The sequence below is a fragment of the Macrobrachium nipponense genome, chromosome 40 (genome assembly GCF_015104395.2).
Source record: "Macrobrachium nipponense isolate FS-2020 chromosome 40, ASM1510439v2, whole genome shotgun sequence".
NCBI classification, from domain to species: domain Eukaryota; kingdom Metazoa; phylum Arthropoda; class Malacostraca; order Decapoda; family Palaemonidae; genus Macrobrachium; species Macrobrachium nipponense.
In genome coordinates this window covers 22,355,464-22,372,963 of record NC_061101.1, presented here as the reverse complement: position 1 = coordinate 22,372,963, position 17,500 = coordinate 22,355,464, and the positions used below count along the sequence as shown (strand labels likewise).

The 17,500-nt window shown below is 34.5% G+C and overlaps 1 protein-coding gene across 1 annotated transcript in view; it reads right to left on the bottom strand.

The window, feature by feature from the left end:
- LOC135212193 (uncharacterized) overlaps nucleotides 1-17,500 on the bottom strand; it is a 236,110-nt gene that overhangs the window by 72,960 nt on the left and 145,650 nt on the right. The window contains exons 31-37 of the mRNA XM_064245638.1: nucleotides 16,288-16,449; nucleotides 13,995-14,101; nucleotides 13,291-13,436; nucleotides 12,675-12,853; nucleotides 4,184-4,391; nucleotides 2,360-2,525; nucleotides 1-75 (exon numbers count right to left, since the gene is read on the bottom strand). The exon at nucleotides 1-75 is cut by the window's left edge and continues 88 nt beyond it. Coding sequence (XP_064101708.1) covers nucleotides 1-75; nucleotides 2,360-2,525; nucleotides 4,184-4,391; nucleotides 12,675-12,853; nucleotides 13,291-13,436; nucleotides 13,995-14,101; nucleotides 16,288-16,449 — 1,043 coding nt within the window. The remainder of the gene's footprint in view (nucleotides 76-2,359; nucleotides 2,526-4,183; nucleotides 4,392-12,674; nucleotides 12,854-13,290; nucleotides 13,437-13,994; nucleotides 14,102-16,287; nucleotides 16,450-17,500) is intronic.

Sequence of the window (17,500 nt, the reverse complement as noted above, 5' to 3'; positions counted from 1 at the left end):
ATTAGGGCTAGCCTTGAACTGGGGTTAATATACATTCCATCTGAAGTAAATCTGCACATTTTTTCAATTTGGCACCTGAAAAAGAATATTAAGTGTATTAAGAATAAATTTAGAACAAACACAAGTTCATGTTTCCATGAAATCTGGAGAGTTAATGTTTTAGAAATTAGTAATAAATAGTGACTGAACGGATGTAAAAGAAAAGTTTGGACCTTCTACCTGTAAAGATCTTTCAATAGGAAAAATCTACTATATATTATGATAATAATGTGCCTCAGCAAGCTTTGCAATGAGCTTATAGACGATGCAATATCTAGTGTATAGTAAGACTTGTATGTAGAATCTAGAATCTATCACTAAAACACGCTAAGACAAAAATCCTTCTTTTCATCTACCAAAACAAAAGTCATGGAAAAGGCAAGATGCATTTATTTGATAAAAAGAGAGCATCATCTCCACAATTATCCATACAATGTTCCTTGTTAGCTTTTTGAACTTATCCGAAAAAAAAAGTGATCAAGGGTTTATAGAGTATTTGTATGGACATTTGGCTTTCCTACATACCACAGTACTCAGTAATGTTATTTTCCTCTTCTTTATGTAAAGTTTCAATACTGTAAGCAACTACTGCTACACAACAATAAAATCTTAATTACTTAATGTAATTATCAATGATAAACATAAAATAAACAAAAAGCACATTGAAAATATTGATAAAAAAGTTATATAAACAAATACAGTAAAATAATTTTGATTATTATGAAAACAATACATAAGATTTAATCTCAATTTCTCCAAATTCGAATGAGTTTATTATCACATATTTCAACACAGTATTGCTACTAATCATAGCCCCTAAGAATAAGGTTGGATTTTGCCATCATATGCTTTAGACCAGATTCTGTCAACGACTTGTTGACAGGCTTAACTGTTTACTAATCTGCCTTGTAGCTGTAATTAATCATAGAAGTGAAACAAAGCAATGAAAAAAGAATGAATTTATTCAACCATTTCATTAATCAACGAAATTAGCCATTACTTTAAGCGCAAGGTGTTCAGTCCCTACAGTAGGTCATCCGGCCTCTAACTTCTGAGTGCCAAATATTGCCAACAAAACTGATAACATACCCTTCTTTGATTAATAAAAGCTATGCACTATTTCATTTTTCATTTTTACACATACTAATTACATTTTAGTTATTATGGAGAATTACTCTTTGGTTTTGCTTTCTGTAAAGCCTTATTTTCTGGTAAAATTTCTGTGCTTGCAGTTTGGTTCTTAATAACAGCCCTTTTACTTGTTTCCAATGAGACATTTATCCCCTTTCGTGCTATTCCTAATGGCAAAAATTAGAGGCACTACCATGCATTCTTGGAACTATCATTCATATCATTTACACTTTTTATGTTTATTACTTGTTTAAAAGTACATTTCTTTTGGTTAGTAGTGGTGTGGCAAAGATATACTTTACTGAGTAATATTTTACCTCCAATCATAAAAATGGCGATAATGGAGTGACCCACTATTTGACTTTGGATAGACTATAAGGTGGCTATACACTGCTGGACTAAGTTTGTTTTCCATGTCTGCTGAGTAGGTAGTAGTACAGGCAGTCCCCGGTTATCGACAATCTGGTTTTATGGCGCTTGTCTAGTCCCATAAAATCAGCAATTTATGGAGCCATAACGGGCCGAGTTCCAGTTATCGGCGCCATAAGGGTTCTTATGGCGCACCATGAGGGTGTTTATGGTGCCGATAACCGGTTATCAGTGCCATAAGCCCCATTATGGCACCATAAATTACCGAGTTTCGGTTAATGGCGGTTTTTGCTTATCGGCACACCCCCTGGGAACGGAACCCCTACCGATAACCAGGGACTGCCTTATATGTATTTTGCTGATGAGCAAAATGATTCAGTTGAAATTTCGCATATGGAGGGAATCTAAATTAGTGCAAAGAGAATTGTTCTGATGTTTCCTAATTTCACAAAGAGAAGCAAGAACATTAAAATCTTGAGACCTCTGTACTCTGTAATTTAACTTAGAGTGAGAGAATTAAAAGCTTACCAAAAAATTGTGATATATTAGAGTTTTGGAATCCCAGTTTCTATGAACTTCTGGCTAACAATGTTACAAAACAGCAATTTCTTAACAAATACTTATCTGATGAAAATATGCTCTCTTCATGGATGACTTTACCCTACATACTTCAGCCATCATACTTTGGAAACTGAATAGCATTTACTTAAGAAGTACTCAGAGTTTTAGAGCTCAAAATGACCACACCGGAATCTGATACAGAGAGTAATCAAAATTTTCTTTATTACTAAAATTGCTTTAAACATACTTAATAACTCACTTGACATCCACCATTGGAGGTGATCCAGACACCAATTGTACATCTATAGTTCCTTCAGCCTTCCGAGTATCTTTGGACATGACAACAACAATTCGATAAGTGACATTCGTCTTTCTTAGCTGCACTGTATTCAACTCCAATGTGCCTCCTTCAACAATAATTCGACCTGCAAAAATGAATGACATACTATATACTTGCCTGAGAAAGATGCCTAAATATTTAGTTTCCATAATGGCTTACAAAATTTGTGGCTAATTATAATGTATTTAAAAATTTCTCTAAAAAAGACTTGGCAGAAATTTTCTTGTGCAAAATAATGAGTGAATTTAAATTTTCTTCTGGATAGTCAACTCATAATGCGTGGATGAAGACAAATTCATTGTTAAAATGTTCTTTGAAAGCTACCAATTTGACCAATCTTTAATGTGATTTCTTTGAAACACACTCACTTTGTGAGAAAGTATGTAGTATCAATATCTTTTCCAACTGTCCTTTTAATACAAAACTACTGAAATGGTTAAATTTACATTAATAAAAGTGTAGCATAAAGTATGCTTCCTTCATCAATAGCCTATTCCACATTAAATAGCCAAATTTCAAGGTTAGCAAAACCCCAGATATATCAGTATAAATAAATGAGAAGTAGCTGTAGAATTTTGCTCTTGTACCCTATAGATGCCCAAGTCCATTGACCTAAAAACTGATATATTTACAAAGAAAACTGAGCCACTGGAAGCTGATTTGAGAAGTTATAATCTCATGAATTATTAGATGACGCTGTGAGGAAGATAAATGCCCGTAAAATATGAAAGTAATTTGTGCAGATAAAGTCAAGAAAAAGAGCTTATTGATAATAAGGTCTTCATACGCCTCTGGTAAAATAACTTACAGGAAAAACATGGCTGCTAATGAACTTGAAAATATTCTAATTATTAATATAAGGTCTGCCTCTAATGTCAACGTTGTTGTAGATTTTACTAACGGAAGCTGTACAAATGATGCAGCAACCAGGATAAGTAACATGGTGGAAAATGTTGTAACATAAAACTGAAGCAACAGCAGGCAAAAATTGTTATCTATAGTCAACCGCTGGAGTCAAGGAGATGTGTCTACTATTTGTGAAACCTGCTGAAGGTGGAATGAACTGCAGGTTCTTCAATATGAATCTGAAACCAATGGGCTCTTCATGATAGTTGGTACAAGTATACCTAGGACAAGAGTAACAGACATCTGGCCAGCTTTTACCTTTAGGGATATGGTTATACTGAAAGGAATGCAAGATCAAAAGTCATGATGGAATTTGGTACTGTGCTTGTAATTCTGTGTTGGAAGAATGTACTTGTCAAATGTATTGACTTTAAGACACAGGGAAGACAAGATACTGAACACATGGTGAATTTGAGAAGTTACAGTCTACAAATACTGATCATGAATACAGGTGCTCATATCGTGAATTGTGTCAGTTGGTAACAGAACCATGCAATAGTGATCATAAGTGGAAAATTTCAAGTGTTGAGGACCTGAAAAGTTTGTTTAGGAAAACCAAAGGATTCATTTCAAATTATGAGACAAACCTTATGCAAAATCACAGCACCAACCAGTCACCAATTAGCCATTTTAAATGTGAAATAAAACCTATAATATTATAAAATTATGGTTACACTTGAATAAATTTATGAAATTTCATTAGTCAACTTAAATCAGTAATGATTTACATAACTCTTTTGGCACAATGACCACTATTAAATATTAGACTATGCAGTAATTAAAAAATAAAATAAACAGACCTCATCCATATCCTATATACTATTTGTTTTATCTCACCAGGTCCTCTTCCAAAGCACCCTCCATTGTCAGGTTCTTCAACGGCTTCTGTTGTATTGGTTGTACTGTTGTACACGTAAGTTGTGACGTCTTCAACAGATATAAGAGGTTTTGACACTATACCATCAGTTGGCCATCCATTCTCTTCACGCAGCAGTATTTCAGTGTCTGGACTGATCCTATGGCAGTACCACTTGAAATCAACGTCCTGTAGGTTAAATGTTGGGTATGCAGTAATAAGTATGTAGTTACCATGCATATTTACATTCATATACAACACACATATATATGTATGCATTATATAGTATACAGGCTGTCCCCGGTTAATGGCTATCCGGTCTTATGGCATTTGTCTAGTACTAAAAATTGCCAAAAAATAACAAATTTTTTACCAATTTGTATTTTTCATACTAACAAAAAACCTTCGGTCTTAACATTAGGATAACACTAGCGCCAAGCTGGAAACCGGTAGAATTAAAATTAAACCTGTGAGATCCAGGGACTATTGGCATACCAGGTCATAGGGCATGCATTACCCAGAATGCCCTCCGCGTCCCGTGACCCGCCAGTTACTTTCCTACCGCCTTTAAGATAGGACGTGATTACTTTCTATCTGTTTTAAAGCCGGTTTTTTAGTTTCTGGCTTCGTATGCGGAAGTGATTGATTTGATTCGTCAATTCAGTAACCTTTCAATGTGTCGATTTCCAGTTATTGGCACTGATAATAGAGTATTGGCTTTGATACATACCTATCAGAGGTGCCATTAACCAGTTATTGGCCCCAAAATCCAGTTATCTGCACCGATAACTGCCAATAATTGCAGGTTTTCAGTTATTGGCAATTTTCAATTATCATCAAGTCATTGGAACGGATCCCCCACAAATAACTGGGGACAGCATGTAGTGTTATATATATATATACTATATATATATATATATATATATATATATATATATACACACACACACACACACACACACACACACACACACACACACACACATATATATATTATATATATATATATATATAATATATATATATATATAATATATATAAAGAAAATACGTACATATCCTTATTGAATTCAATTTTTCCACATATAACTAGGTTTTACATTTGCCTAGTGTGCCACCACTGCATTTTGTTTCACAAAGATTGCTTGAATCAGGTCCCTCCCTTTCTTCCTGGATCAACTCATCTATAATTAACTGCATGCATCTGAGTAACAAAACATTTATCATTTCAATCTATGTTCTCTCTAATTTTGCATACAGGTCTTTATAAGAAAAATCTGTTGGCCTGTGATCCAATTAACCATTAATGTGTTGACAGACTTTTGCCAGATGGGTATGGCCTAACAGCAAGTGAAAAAGACAACCGCTTTACAACATCCCTGTAGGAAGAATCATGGGGATGCTGATCTGGAGAATCGTCGTTTCATCCCATGTCTTGTATCGATCTCCAGTGACAAATTAAGATGGTGGAAGCATGAATGAGTTTTTCAATAAAGCAAACGAAAAATGGTAAACAAATATGAAGTGACCTTAAGGCAAGTAGTATGTCGTAAATGGGAAATTCTGAATTAGAAAAAGGTGTCTCGTTAACATTGTTACAGACTTGTGTATATCACTTACCTGTAATTGGGGGCCCTTGTCACTTATATTTTAAGATGAAATATTCAGTAACTTTATGGTAAAACTTTTAATTCTCTTGTAAAGCATTAAGGCAGAAGAAATAGCTATGTAGGAAAATTAGCAAGGGAAATCTACTAGTAGAGTTATGGTAGATGTAGGCAAAGGGAAGGTAGAGAGAGTGGTAGAAACAGATTGCAGTCGTAGCTGTTTAAAAAGTGAGAGCAATAAAACTAGAGCCTTTGCCAAAACAAAAAGGTGATGATTAAAGTGGATAATAATACTAGCCCGGGTAGCACAGATTTAATGGATAATAGTGAAATAAGTAGTAGAGATAAAGTTTTAGAAGAAATGTCCTTAGCCAGGAATAATTCTATGATAGATTTTGCACAAATAAATAACATTAACAATGCAAGCCTTGATACTCAGAGTTCTGAACAAATTATTGCAGCTGAACCTATTATTGCATGTGAACAAACTGATGAAGATGAATCTCAGATTGATTATGAGCATTCAAGAATAGATGAAGATGAATCAGAAATTGATTGTACATATCTCATAATGGACGAAAGTAAGGAAGAAAAATATATCAATGAAGTCCTGTTATTAGAAAAATTAAATAAGAATGAATTAAATTCAACAATGCTATTGGATGAAAGTTTAGATGAAACGGATGTCTGTTATTTCTCAGAGATACACGATGACGAAGAAATATGTTTATTAGTACTGCAGATGACCATACTGTCAGATTTGTGCTTAACAGAGAAGTAGTTTTATACCCGCAATGTATAACCAAGGTTTGTCTTAGAGCTAAAACAGACAAAGACTTGCATAAAACCGATGTAATACTAACCAATGAAGACCCACCTGACTTTGTTAGGATGGACAATTCCCTAGTTCACTTGAATGGTACTAATTGCGAGACGTACGTCCAGAATTACTCAGACAAAAGACTAATACTAAGGTCTGGTTTAGAATTTTGTACAGGAATTGTAGTGAATAATCCTTTACTAACACTAGGTGAAAAAGCATTCTTCTCTTTCACAGAACAAATTTCAATTTTAGATGAAGAAGTAAATAAAAGACTTCCCTCAGAATAGAGATAAATTACTACAGATATTGGAGAGGTATAGAAATGTCATTGCTTTAGAAGGAGATAAGTTAGGAAGAACAGATACTTTACAGCATAAGATTTTCATAAAAGATGGAACTAAGCCATTCTATATACCTAACCATAAGTTGCCAATAAGTCAACGACCGATTGTAGATCAGTTAATGGACGAAATGAAGAAGGGATTGGAGTAGTACCTTCTAAATCACCATATAATTCACCTCTCTTGTTAGTTCCAAAGAAAGATGGCAGTTGGAGAATGGTAATAGATTATCGAAAATTAAATTCACACACCATCCCAGATAGGATGCCAATGCCTGTCATAAATGATATGTTAGCTCAATTAGGTGGAGCAAAAATATTTACGTCATTAGACTTGCTCAGTGGATATTGGCAAGTGCCCTTAGACGAAGAGTCCAAACCTTTGACAGCTTTTAGTACTCATAAGGAACATTTACAGTTTGAAGTCATGCCCTTTGGTCTTACATCAGCCACATTAACCTTTACTCGATTAATGCTCCAAATCTTAGGAAATATAGTGGATGTTTCAGTGAATCTAGATGATGTAGTCATTTCTAGTAAGGACTTGGATAGTCACTTTAAGACATTAGAAATAGTGTTAGAAAGACTGAAGAGCACAGGATTAAAGATAAAAATTAAGAAATGTCAATTCATGATGAGATCATTAGAGTCCATTTCCACTGATGACATGTCATCAGTGGAAATGGACTGCGTATGCAGGAAGGTAAAATAAAGGCAATTGTAGTATATCCAGCTCCAAGTAACTTGAAAGCCTTGAGAAGATTTTTAGGCATGGTAGGTTATTACCGACCCTTTATTAAGGGATTTGCCAATATAGCCAAACCTTTAACAGATTTAACTAAGAAGGATGTATCTTATGAATGGAAGGCAGTACATGAAAAAGCTTTCCAAACACTCAAGGAAATGATTACAAGAAATCCAATTTTAGTTTACACAGATTTTTCAAAAGAATTTTACTTAGCCTGCGATGCTTCCAGTACAGGTGTAGGTGCAGTATTAATGCAACAGGGAGAAACAAGAATGAGAGCAGTATATTATGCAAGTAGAGTTTTGAATGCTGCAGAAAGAAATTATAGCACTATACCAAATGAGAGTGCTTAGCTCTATATTGGGGATTACGAAAGTTTAGGCATATTTTGCTAGGACATAAATGGTGCTCAGCGGTTGTGGATTCTAAAGTGCAAACACCAACGCATATAGTGATGAAACACACATACACACACACACAGGCACAGTGGAAAATTAAACAGAGAAGAAAATAAAAAGTACCGACAAACAATTATTGAATTATCACTGAAAAGCGGAGCGTTAAATACTAAGCGCTATAACAAGAACCAACAAATAACAGAAAAATTCAAAGGCACAAACTCTACAATTAAAAAGAAGAACTACAGAGTTCAATAACTCGAAGGACGAAGAAAGGGAAAAATCGTCGAAGCATAACAAAAAAAATATATCTCCGAGACTGGGTACCGCCGTCGGCGTAGACATAACACAACTCCATCAACAGCGAAGAGGGCGAACGAAATCGAGAGCGACGAAACGCAGTGAGAAACTACGAAAAAATAGTGAACGAGATTTCCGCATTCTTAAGCCATATCAACTCGACAATGCATTGTAACGGAAAACGCAAGAATTCATAGGAGCGGAACAGCAGCAATTTCAAATTCAGCGCAGCGGAACTTCATGGCAAACCATTGACTGAATTCTTCAATCAACCTAAGAGCGCTAACAATCGTTAAGACTAAGATAGCGCCCAATTCCCCAAACAGCACTACGATTTCTCCAAACGACAGTGACGATGCTGGCGGCACTGAGGAACGGCAGCGCGGAAGAAGAATTCAACGGTAGCGAGGAAGTGTTCGACGCAACCAGAAACAGAAGAAAGAACAAAAGTTTGAAGTATCTTAATAGATTACGTCTGATGATAAATTAAAATAGAATTTTCTCACACCGCACTGCAATGATAATAGTAATGCTTTTATAAAAATCATTCATAACAATCAGCTTTTGAGAATTTTTTTTTTGGGGGGCCGTATATTTGTAAGATAAAATAATTTTCTTTTTCTTCCTTTGTTGTTGTGTGATAAATCTAGAACCATAAAGATATTGTCATTCAGTTTCACAAAGTGCAGTGGTGTGAATAAGGAATAACGGCATGTACTAATGTTAATATTTTTCCAGATTGAAGGAAAAAAACGATAGATGTAAAAAATATAAGAAAATTATAGAGGCAAGATAGGGACCACAGACTTCTGCCAACATGAAGATAATGTAAGTACAACAATGCATCTAATTTTTTAAATTGTATCAAGTCCTGCTGTAGTATGAAATTAATAGAAATTTTCATGAAATTATAACCAGGTTACAACGAAGCAGAACTCCAGACTCGAACCATTATAGCCTACGTTCAACCCTGACAGACGATCGAGACTAAATAATCAGACAAATTTTCCCCCACCATGATCACATAGCGAAAGTCCACCCAGAGTACCGCTTCGACATTAGCAAATATACCCACGACTAGTGTGATTGTTGCTAAACATAATAACAGTACTGACCCATTGCAGTACCTAGGTATTCTAGAATGGCACAGGCTGCTGTAATAGCACAGGCTACACGCCTTTGCGGTAATGTAGAAAAAGGTCATCCTGAAAAGAATATATTAGACGCATACGCGGTATCGCAGTGGATAGCAGATACCGAAAGTCGGATTTCATCCAGTGGAATTACCGATGAACACAAGAAAATAGATGAAGCTTTACTCTATGTTAGTTCAGAGAAAGGAGACGCTCATCGGACTTTAAATTCATTCAAGTTCCGGGAAATTAAAACTTTTGCAGAATTTAGGAAAGTGTGTTTTGAAATTGGGGAACCTATCACTCAGCAAGATCGATGATACAACCTCAGTAAATTTCTACACCAGAAATACGATGTAGAAAATACCATCCATAACTTAACTATTGATTTAAAGAGAACAGGAGTAATTATTGGCGATCGCAATGCTTTTAATAATGATGTAGGAGATTTAGTGAGTTTAAGGGAGGTATTAAACTACATAGCCCATGGTATGGTATATGATGCTATCGGGGAGGAAGATAAAAGAGTTTTTAAAAGAGGACTGAATCTAGCAAAAGAATTTACAGGTTTTGTAAATAATGGAAACAGGCAGAAATAGGAATAATTTTCAGAGAAGGACAGATAGTGTTCCAGACAGATTTAGAAATTTCAACCATAGACTACCAGGGAAACAAGATCCTAGGAATAATCATAAGAACAGTAATGGAAAATTTTTCCAACCAAACAGAAATAGCAGATATAGCCCTCAACAGCACAGGGGAAATCCAAACAATAGTAATCAGAATCAAAGTTCATCCGGGCCAACTCATAGTCACAGTCCAGGAGATGATAGAACACAACATAATAGACAGGAACAAAATTGCGCCAATAGTGGTTATTCCAACCACACAACTCAAAATTGTAGGCGAACAAGATATTGTTCCAATTGTAATAGGACAGGTCACCTAACCCAGAAATGTTGGTTTAATAATAATACAACCAATAATGCTGGTACACCCCAAAATAATAACCAGACGCACAGACAATTACAGAAAGGGGTTGTACAAAAGAGAGCTTCCTTACCAATAGAGAATGAGAATGAAATAGTCACTGTAGGTAAGGAAGATACATTAAAGTTGCCTATTGAAGGAAATAGAAAGATAGTATTCTCAGTGAAGGATAAGGAAATATGCCAAGAGGATTTACCTATCATCCAAACAAGAATTAATGGTAAACAATGCTCCATACTTTTAGATAAAGGCAGTACAGTAAATATTACAGATAAACAAACATTAATAAACCATTTAGGCTTTGCAGATTCAGAAATACAAGTTCTGGTAGAACTATAAAGAGGAACAGCAGGAAAACAGATTAATGCTTTGAGTAATGTCACACTGAACACAGAGATTTTAGACAAAATTTTTAAGGAAGTGTTTGTAGAATTAGAAGAAAGATTTTATCCTACTCAAGCTCTGTTTTCATATAAAGCTATGCGGAGATGTAGAATAATGTTAGATTGTGGAGAACAAAGTCAATTTGCAACGCAGAAATAGAGAAAATGTTTGTTTTCAGCTTGAAGAAGGAAAGTCTTGCATAAATCTGATCAATTTATCAGAGACGACATCTTCTAGAGAAGCGAACATCCAAGAAACTAAGATGGATAAATGAAAGAATGAATTAATCTAATTTCAGAATCTGCAAGACGTCCAGACAGTAAGTAATCTACAATATATATAACAATAAGTTCCTAAGAAAAGAAAAACTCAACAACAAAGCAATATAGATGAAGATTACCCCATATAACAAAATACAAGAGAACCAAATACAAACCAAAGCTACCAAGGAAAAGACTGACTAATAATAAAGAGAAAGAGAAAAGAGAATAAAACGAACATAACACTCTTATTATCCTGACAATCGTAAGTTAACCAGAAAGTTAGAAACTGCATTTAAACCCTTTTTGTTTCTAATGAATGTGCAGTGTAGCTTCTATGGCCCTTACCAACTTTTTGTCTAAGTCTTGATGACTGTTATGATGTATGCAACATATAATAGTGAATTAATCAGTAACTTTGCTCTCTTCTTATCAAAACATAATTCAGCATTCTCTTAGAAGTTACTTAAACAGTATATGAGTATGAGAATAATACTACATATAATTGTATGTAGCCTAAAGTCAATGCACATTCTGCTGGGATCATTCCAGTTACTGAAACATCTTCACATACTTCACTCCATAATTTCTCCTTTACATGTTTATCAATATATTCTTTCATTTTAAAATCACAAAGAGATGGTCTTTTCTCCACCTCTGTGATTAAAGATTCACAATCAATCACTTCTTTACTTGCCTTATGACAGTAACAGTAGGCTGTGACCCCTTTCCCAATAAATCACCTACACTGAGTGAGAAGTAAGTATCTCAACGAAAAAAGTCTTTCCTCTGTGCACTCTGATTTGAAAAAAACAGTTTCTATCCCCAGTCACTAATGGTTAGCCATTCTGGGGTGGCTAAGAAAAAGACCAGGTAGCCACCTAACATCCACTGATTTAGGTCTTGTCCATTTTCAGTGGCTCTTCTACAGTCCTCCATACAACGTGTGTACCATTCTTTTTTTTTAGTGGCAGGCTACTTCCCACTAGAAGTGTCTTGTGTGTGGGCAGCCTTACACATCAATGGATGAGTAAGAGCTTATAAGTAGGAATAATAGTTTGCCAATCCATTTTAACAATCTGTGAGTAATATAACCCTTGTTCAAGGTTTTGGGGAACACAGATTCTGGTTTAATGAGCATTGCCAAACAAGGCCATAGGAATAAAGTAGCAAGGTTGACTATTTTGATTAAGTTAATATCTATATTCTGCATTACCCCTGGGAGTGTACATGGAGCATGAAAAGACAAATCATTACTATAGCATGAATGCTATAAAATTAGGTAGGTACTAAATCAATTTGGTTTTATACAATTTGATTTTATACAATGTCCATATTTTTATTTTCCCTATACTATATAAAATATTGATTAAACTTTGGTATGGTTTAACGACCTTACCAAACCCATAATGTCTTTCTTGTATCTACCAAGAACATGCACACTCCCCTATGTTCTGTCTTCTTAAACTGTCATTGGAAAAAATTATTACCTTCATATCCGGCCAGTCAGGATCATATGAAAATTCTGCAGGGTTGATAACGAAGGTCTTGTTAAAGCCTAAGACTAATTTGGCCAAACCTCCACGATTCATCATGACAACTAAAGGTGATTTTGTTACTTTTACGTATGTTGATTTCTCCCTTCTGAATGGAGGTATGTCTGGTTCATCTGCCAAGGTTACAATACATCAAAAAGTGAAACTCTCATAGAAACAATTTTAAATTAATTTTTAAGAAAGTAGCTAATGTTCTGAACAATAATATTCTTACAACTGAAAACTAATTTTGACTTTTTTACATAATGTCACCAACAATTATACATATACTATGAACATTCCTTATTTTAGCCTGAATTGCAATATTTATTACTCAATGTCAGTGAATCAAATGAATGGACAGGGTTCTAAAATACAAAAAAAAATAATGAGCCTAAAATTCTGACTACTTTTAGGGTTTTCATTAAAGTTTGAAATATATTTCAAAACTTTTTAAATATCTTCAAGCATCCACTTAAGTTCCAATTTCTCAGATATATCACTGTGCTTATACTTATGGAAATTATTACATGATCAATTAATACTTATATAGTACTTAGTTTATACTTACATTTTTTCAGCCACTCGTCCTCAATGACAACGGAATACGTGAACATGTAAGTGCCATAATCCAAAGTACGGGGCGGGATGGAGAGAATAGACTTATTACGACAGTCCCAGCCATCCATATTCACTGGTACCATTGGATATCCCCACCTGTAACGCAGAAAATATGATTGTAAAATACTAAAAACTAAAAATCTTTTACAGTAGCTTCCAAAGTATTTTTATTGACAAACATATCACCAAAACTCTTAAATATGCCCAATTAGAAAGTTTAAAACTGACAGGAAAAATTAGTAAACAACGGAAAAGTCTATGAATAAAAACATACTTTCCATTGAAGGGCCATATTTAACAAATGAAAGAATCTGCAATCTTCCAATGAAAGCTCACTGTACTGACAGTAAACTCAGTAAGCTTTTGTATGGTATTAGACAAGAATACTTAACCTATCGGGAGCAAGCATTTGATTACAGTTAGTGAAAGTCAGAGTACTTTTTTTGCTTTTTAAATAAAAATGCCAATAATTATGAGCAAAATTTGCATATTATCAATTTGATTACAGTTAGTGAAAACCAAAGAGTACTTTTTTGCTTCTTAAATAAAAATGCCAAATTATGAGCAAAATTTGCATATTATCAAAGAACTATCACTATCATCATTAAGAAACTAAAAAGTCATAGAAATGCATATATGCTGTGCAGTACTTACTGTTCATTTATAGATACTCCTGTCCAAAATTTGCTGGTATTCAAGCTGTTTGTACAGTTAAGTTTGCATACAGATTCTACACGAATGGTAAAAGATCTCTGTATTGTCTAGAATAGAAAAAAGGTTTATTTATTAATTTTATACAAAAACAAATGATCAATTATTGTTTTGTATACAAAAATTTTAGTTACTGTTTTTATATAAATACCAAACGCTGTAAATATGCTACCTGTGGAGCAAATTTATATTCTAAAGTACCAATTCTACTTATGGCATTAAGAATGGCAAATATTCTATGGTACTAGTTCTACTTATGACATTAAGAATGAACTCCCTAAAACACACAAAGAAGGGGTTGGTTAAGTTCCTTCTTCCCCTCCTTTTTCCTCCAGATAGAAAATTAAGATATTATAAAAAATTCCCTCCACTTCAAAGAAGCAATTCCTTGTGCCAGACTCAGACCTCTTTTGTTAATATGTGTAATAAACTATTGCAACGGGCAGTGCAGGATGCTGCCTTCATTTTTAATAATGATTTTTACATTCAAATATAGGCAGCCCCCACTTATCGGCGGTGTCGGTTAACAGAGCTTGGCTAACGATGTCATTAACCAGATTTTCAGAGATGGTAAGTGACTTTCGGCATCGGTAAGTGGTCTATCAGCGCTTATGGCGTTGAAACATCACTTATTAACATAATTATCGTTGATATTCTATGATATTCTATTATTGGCGATCAGCCGGTTATGAAACCCAGCCATTAACTAGGGGCTCCATTAGGGCCCATATTTGCAGGCATTTTTATATGCTCTCCACAGGAGCACTTTCTAGAAACCTTTGAGTTACCGTCCACTGTTCTGCAAAAGGTATGTGGATGATGCCTTTGTGCTTTTCAAATTGAAATGCGACACTAAAGGTTTCTTGACTTTATTAATAGGGCAGACCCAAATATAAAATTTACTGTGGAATATGAGTGATAATAAAGTTTCTTGGATGTTTTAGTCTCACAACAATATGATCGCTTTAACATGGCAGTCTACAGGTGGAGAGCTTTTACAAGACTAGGTTCAATATTAAGTCAGTGTTTTCAAAGTTTTCAATTAAACTCTCTGTCTACATTACTTTATTGTACCTTCTCACTGACCTCTAGTTGGCAGATTTTTTCATGAATCCCCCTTTTCTTACACAAATATCTTACAAGCAATTATTTTTCCACCACCCTTTTTCACAAGTATGTTTTCAAATGTCCCAATAAGTTTTTTTATCAGGAAGTGGCAAATTTGTTAGTATAACATAACTGGTAATATGAAGCTGAAGGCAATTTGACCTTCAGTAAGAGATGGCAGACATCTGATCAACCAGATCAGAGGACTAGCATATTTTAACAAGGCTGCGCATAGTACATATGCATGCTGCATATTGATACTTAATGCAAAGTGGAGGAGGAGGTCAGGCCCAAATTTCCAGCTCCTATCAAGAAGTTTTAACAGTGAATAATTTATTAAATGATTGCCATTATTTTACGCAAGAAAGGAGAGCTACCTCTCTACATATATGGCAGGTCCATGAGAGGTGTACGTGATAATGATTATGATGTCAACAGATTAATGTTGTTTTTAAATAAAATTAAGTTGTATTTTAGAATTTAACTTTTGTTATCAGATTTTAATGATTTGTTTATCTAATCCTTGTTAAAGATAATCATACATTTTTAAATGGTAAGAGAGTGGCATGAATCTCTTGAATGAGGTGGTATAAGAGATTTCTATATTTAAAACAGCTACAGAATTTCAAATGATTAGGATCTGCTTCAAACCAGGATGGAAGAACTGAAGCTGAGGTTAAATGCAGGGCAATGTGTGATTGTGGCAGAAGAATGCCAAACAAACTGAAAGTAAACATATATGGCAGCATAAGCAGACCAGTGGTGACGTCTTGTCCGGAAATATGGACATTAAGGAGGAAGGAGGAAAAGACGCTAAAGTGAACAGAAATGAGAATACTGAAGTGAATTTTGAGGATCTTGCTGGAGAGGGGCACAAAAGAATGAGAAATATATGTGCAGAACTGGTAAACTATGGATTGGTAAGACAGTCAAGACTATGGGTTGTGTGGGTATGTGGTGAAGACAAGATATATTATCCCTATGGCTCGATTAGTTTGAATTAAAGGTGTGCTACAAGTTCTTCACAATAAAGATAATTACTGTTGAACAACCCATCATACGAAGCAATGCTTGAGTAGCAATAAAGATAATTTCCCTCAAAAACATATATGATCATGAAAGTACTTACCACAGGGTCAAAAAATTTTGTTGAATTTTCCTTCAGATACAAGAGGGGAGGAGTGCAAGGTACCGGTGCCACAGTAACATTGAGGGTTCTATTTGAGCTAGACATTTTGTTGAAGGCATATATACTCATAATATAGTAACCTTTCTCCACGTAAAGATGTTCCTGCCAAATTTGAAAAAGAAATAAGAATGTTATTTGACAATGATAAAGCTCCTGATAGAATATATAAATGTTAACACTAGTACCAATATGTGTTTTGAGTATGACAATTTTATCATACAGTAATTCAAATCACAATACATAAACCATTTAGACTTTCATTACCATTCAAGACTTTCATGACATGAATATGATTTCCATAGTCAAATAATCTTTTATCAAAAGAAAGGAGTAAGTTAAGTAGTATAGGTAAATTAGACATTCTTGTGTATATATATTTGTATGTATATATGCATGCATGCATGCATACATACATACATACATACATACATACACATATACACACAAATATATATATACATATTAATCACACACACACACACACACACACACACACACACACACACACAACAATATATATATCTATATATATATATATATATATATATATATATATATATATATATATATATCATATACATATAGGCAGTCCCGGTTATCGGCATGGGTTGCATTTCGATGACGTGACAATAACCGAATATCAGAGCCTCTGTTCGGCATGTATCGGCGTCAATACACAATTATCAACACATATGATAGGAAATTGGTGTTGGTGCTATTATCGCCATCTTTTGGTTATTGGTGATTTTTGCTTATTGTCACGCCATTGGGAACAGAACCCCCAGGGACTGCCTGTATAAATAACTAATCCTTCAATTATCCAGATTAATAGAACCAAGGTTCTGCCAGATAATGGCAAAATCCAAATAACGGTGAGTGAAAAAACTCTCATACGGGTTGCAGATTGTCTAATCCCAAAGTTTCCAATATGAGATCCCATGATAAAGGTTGCAAGACATCAATAATATACAATAAGTTCAAATCATTGGCCAAGCCAAAGAAGTTGGAGAACTGCTTTTCTTGGACAGTCTGAACATCAAAAGAATTGCGCCTACGTTAAATTACCAATCACTGGCTGTTCCCTGTTCATAGCATGACTCAATTGTTTGTTTATAGTATTTATACCCGCCTTCTTCTTCTTCTGTCCGTGTGC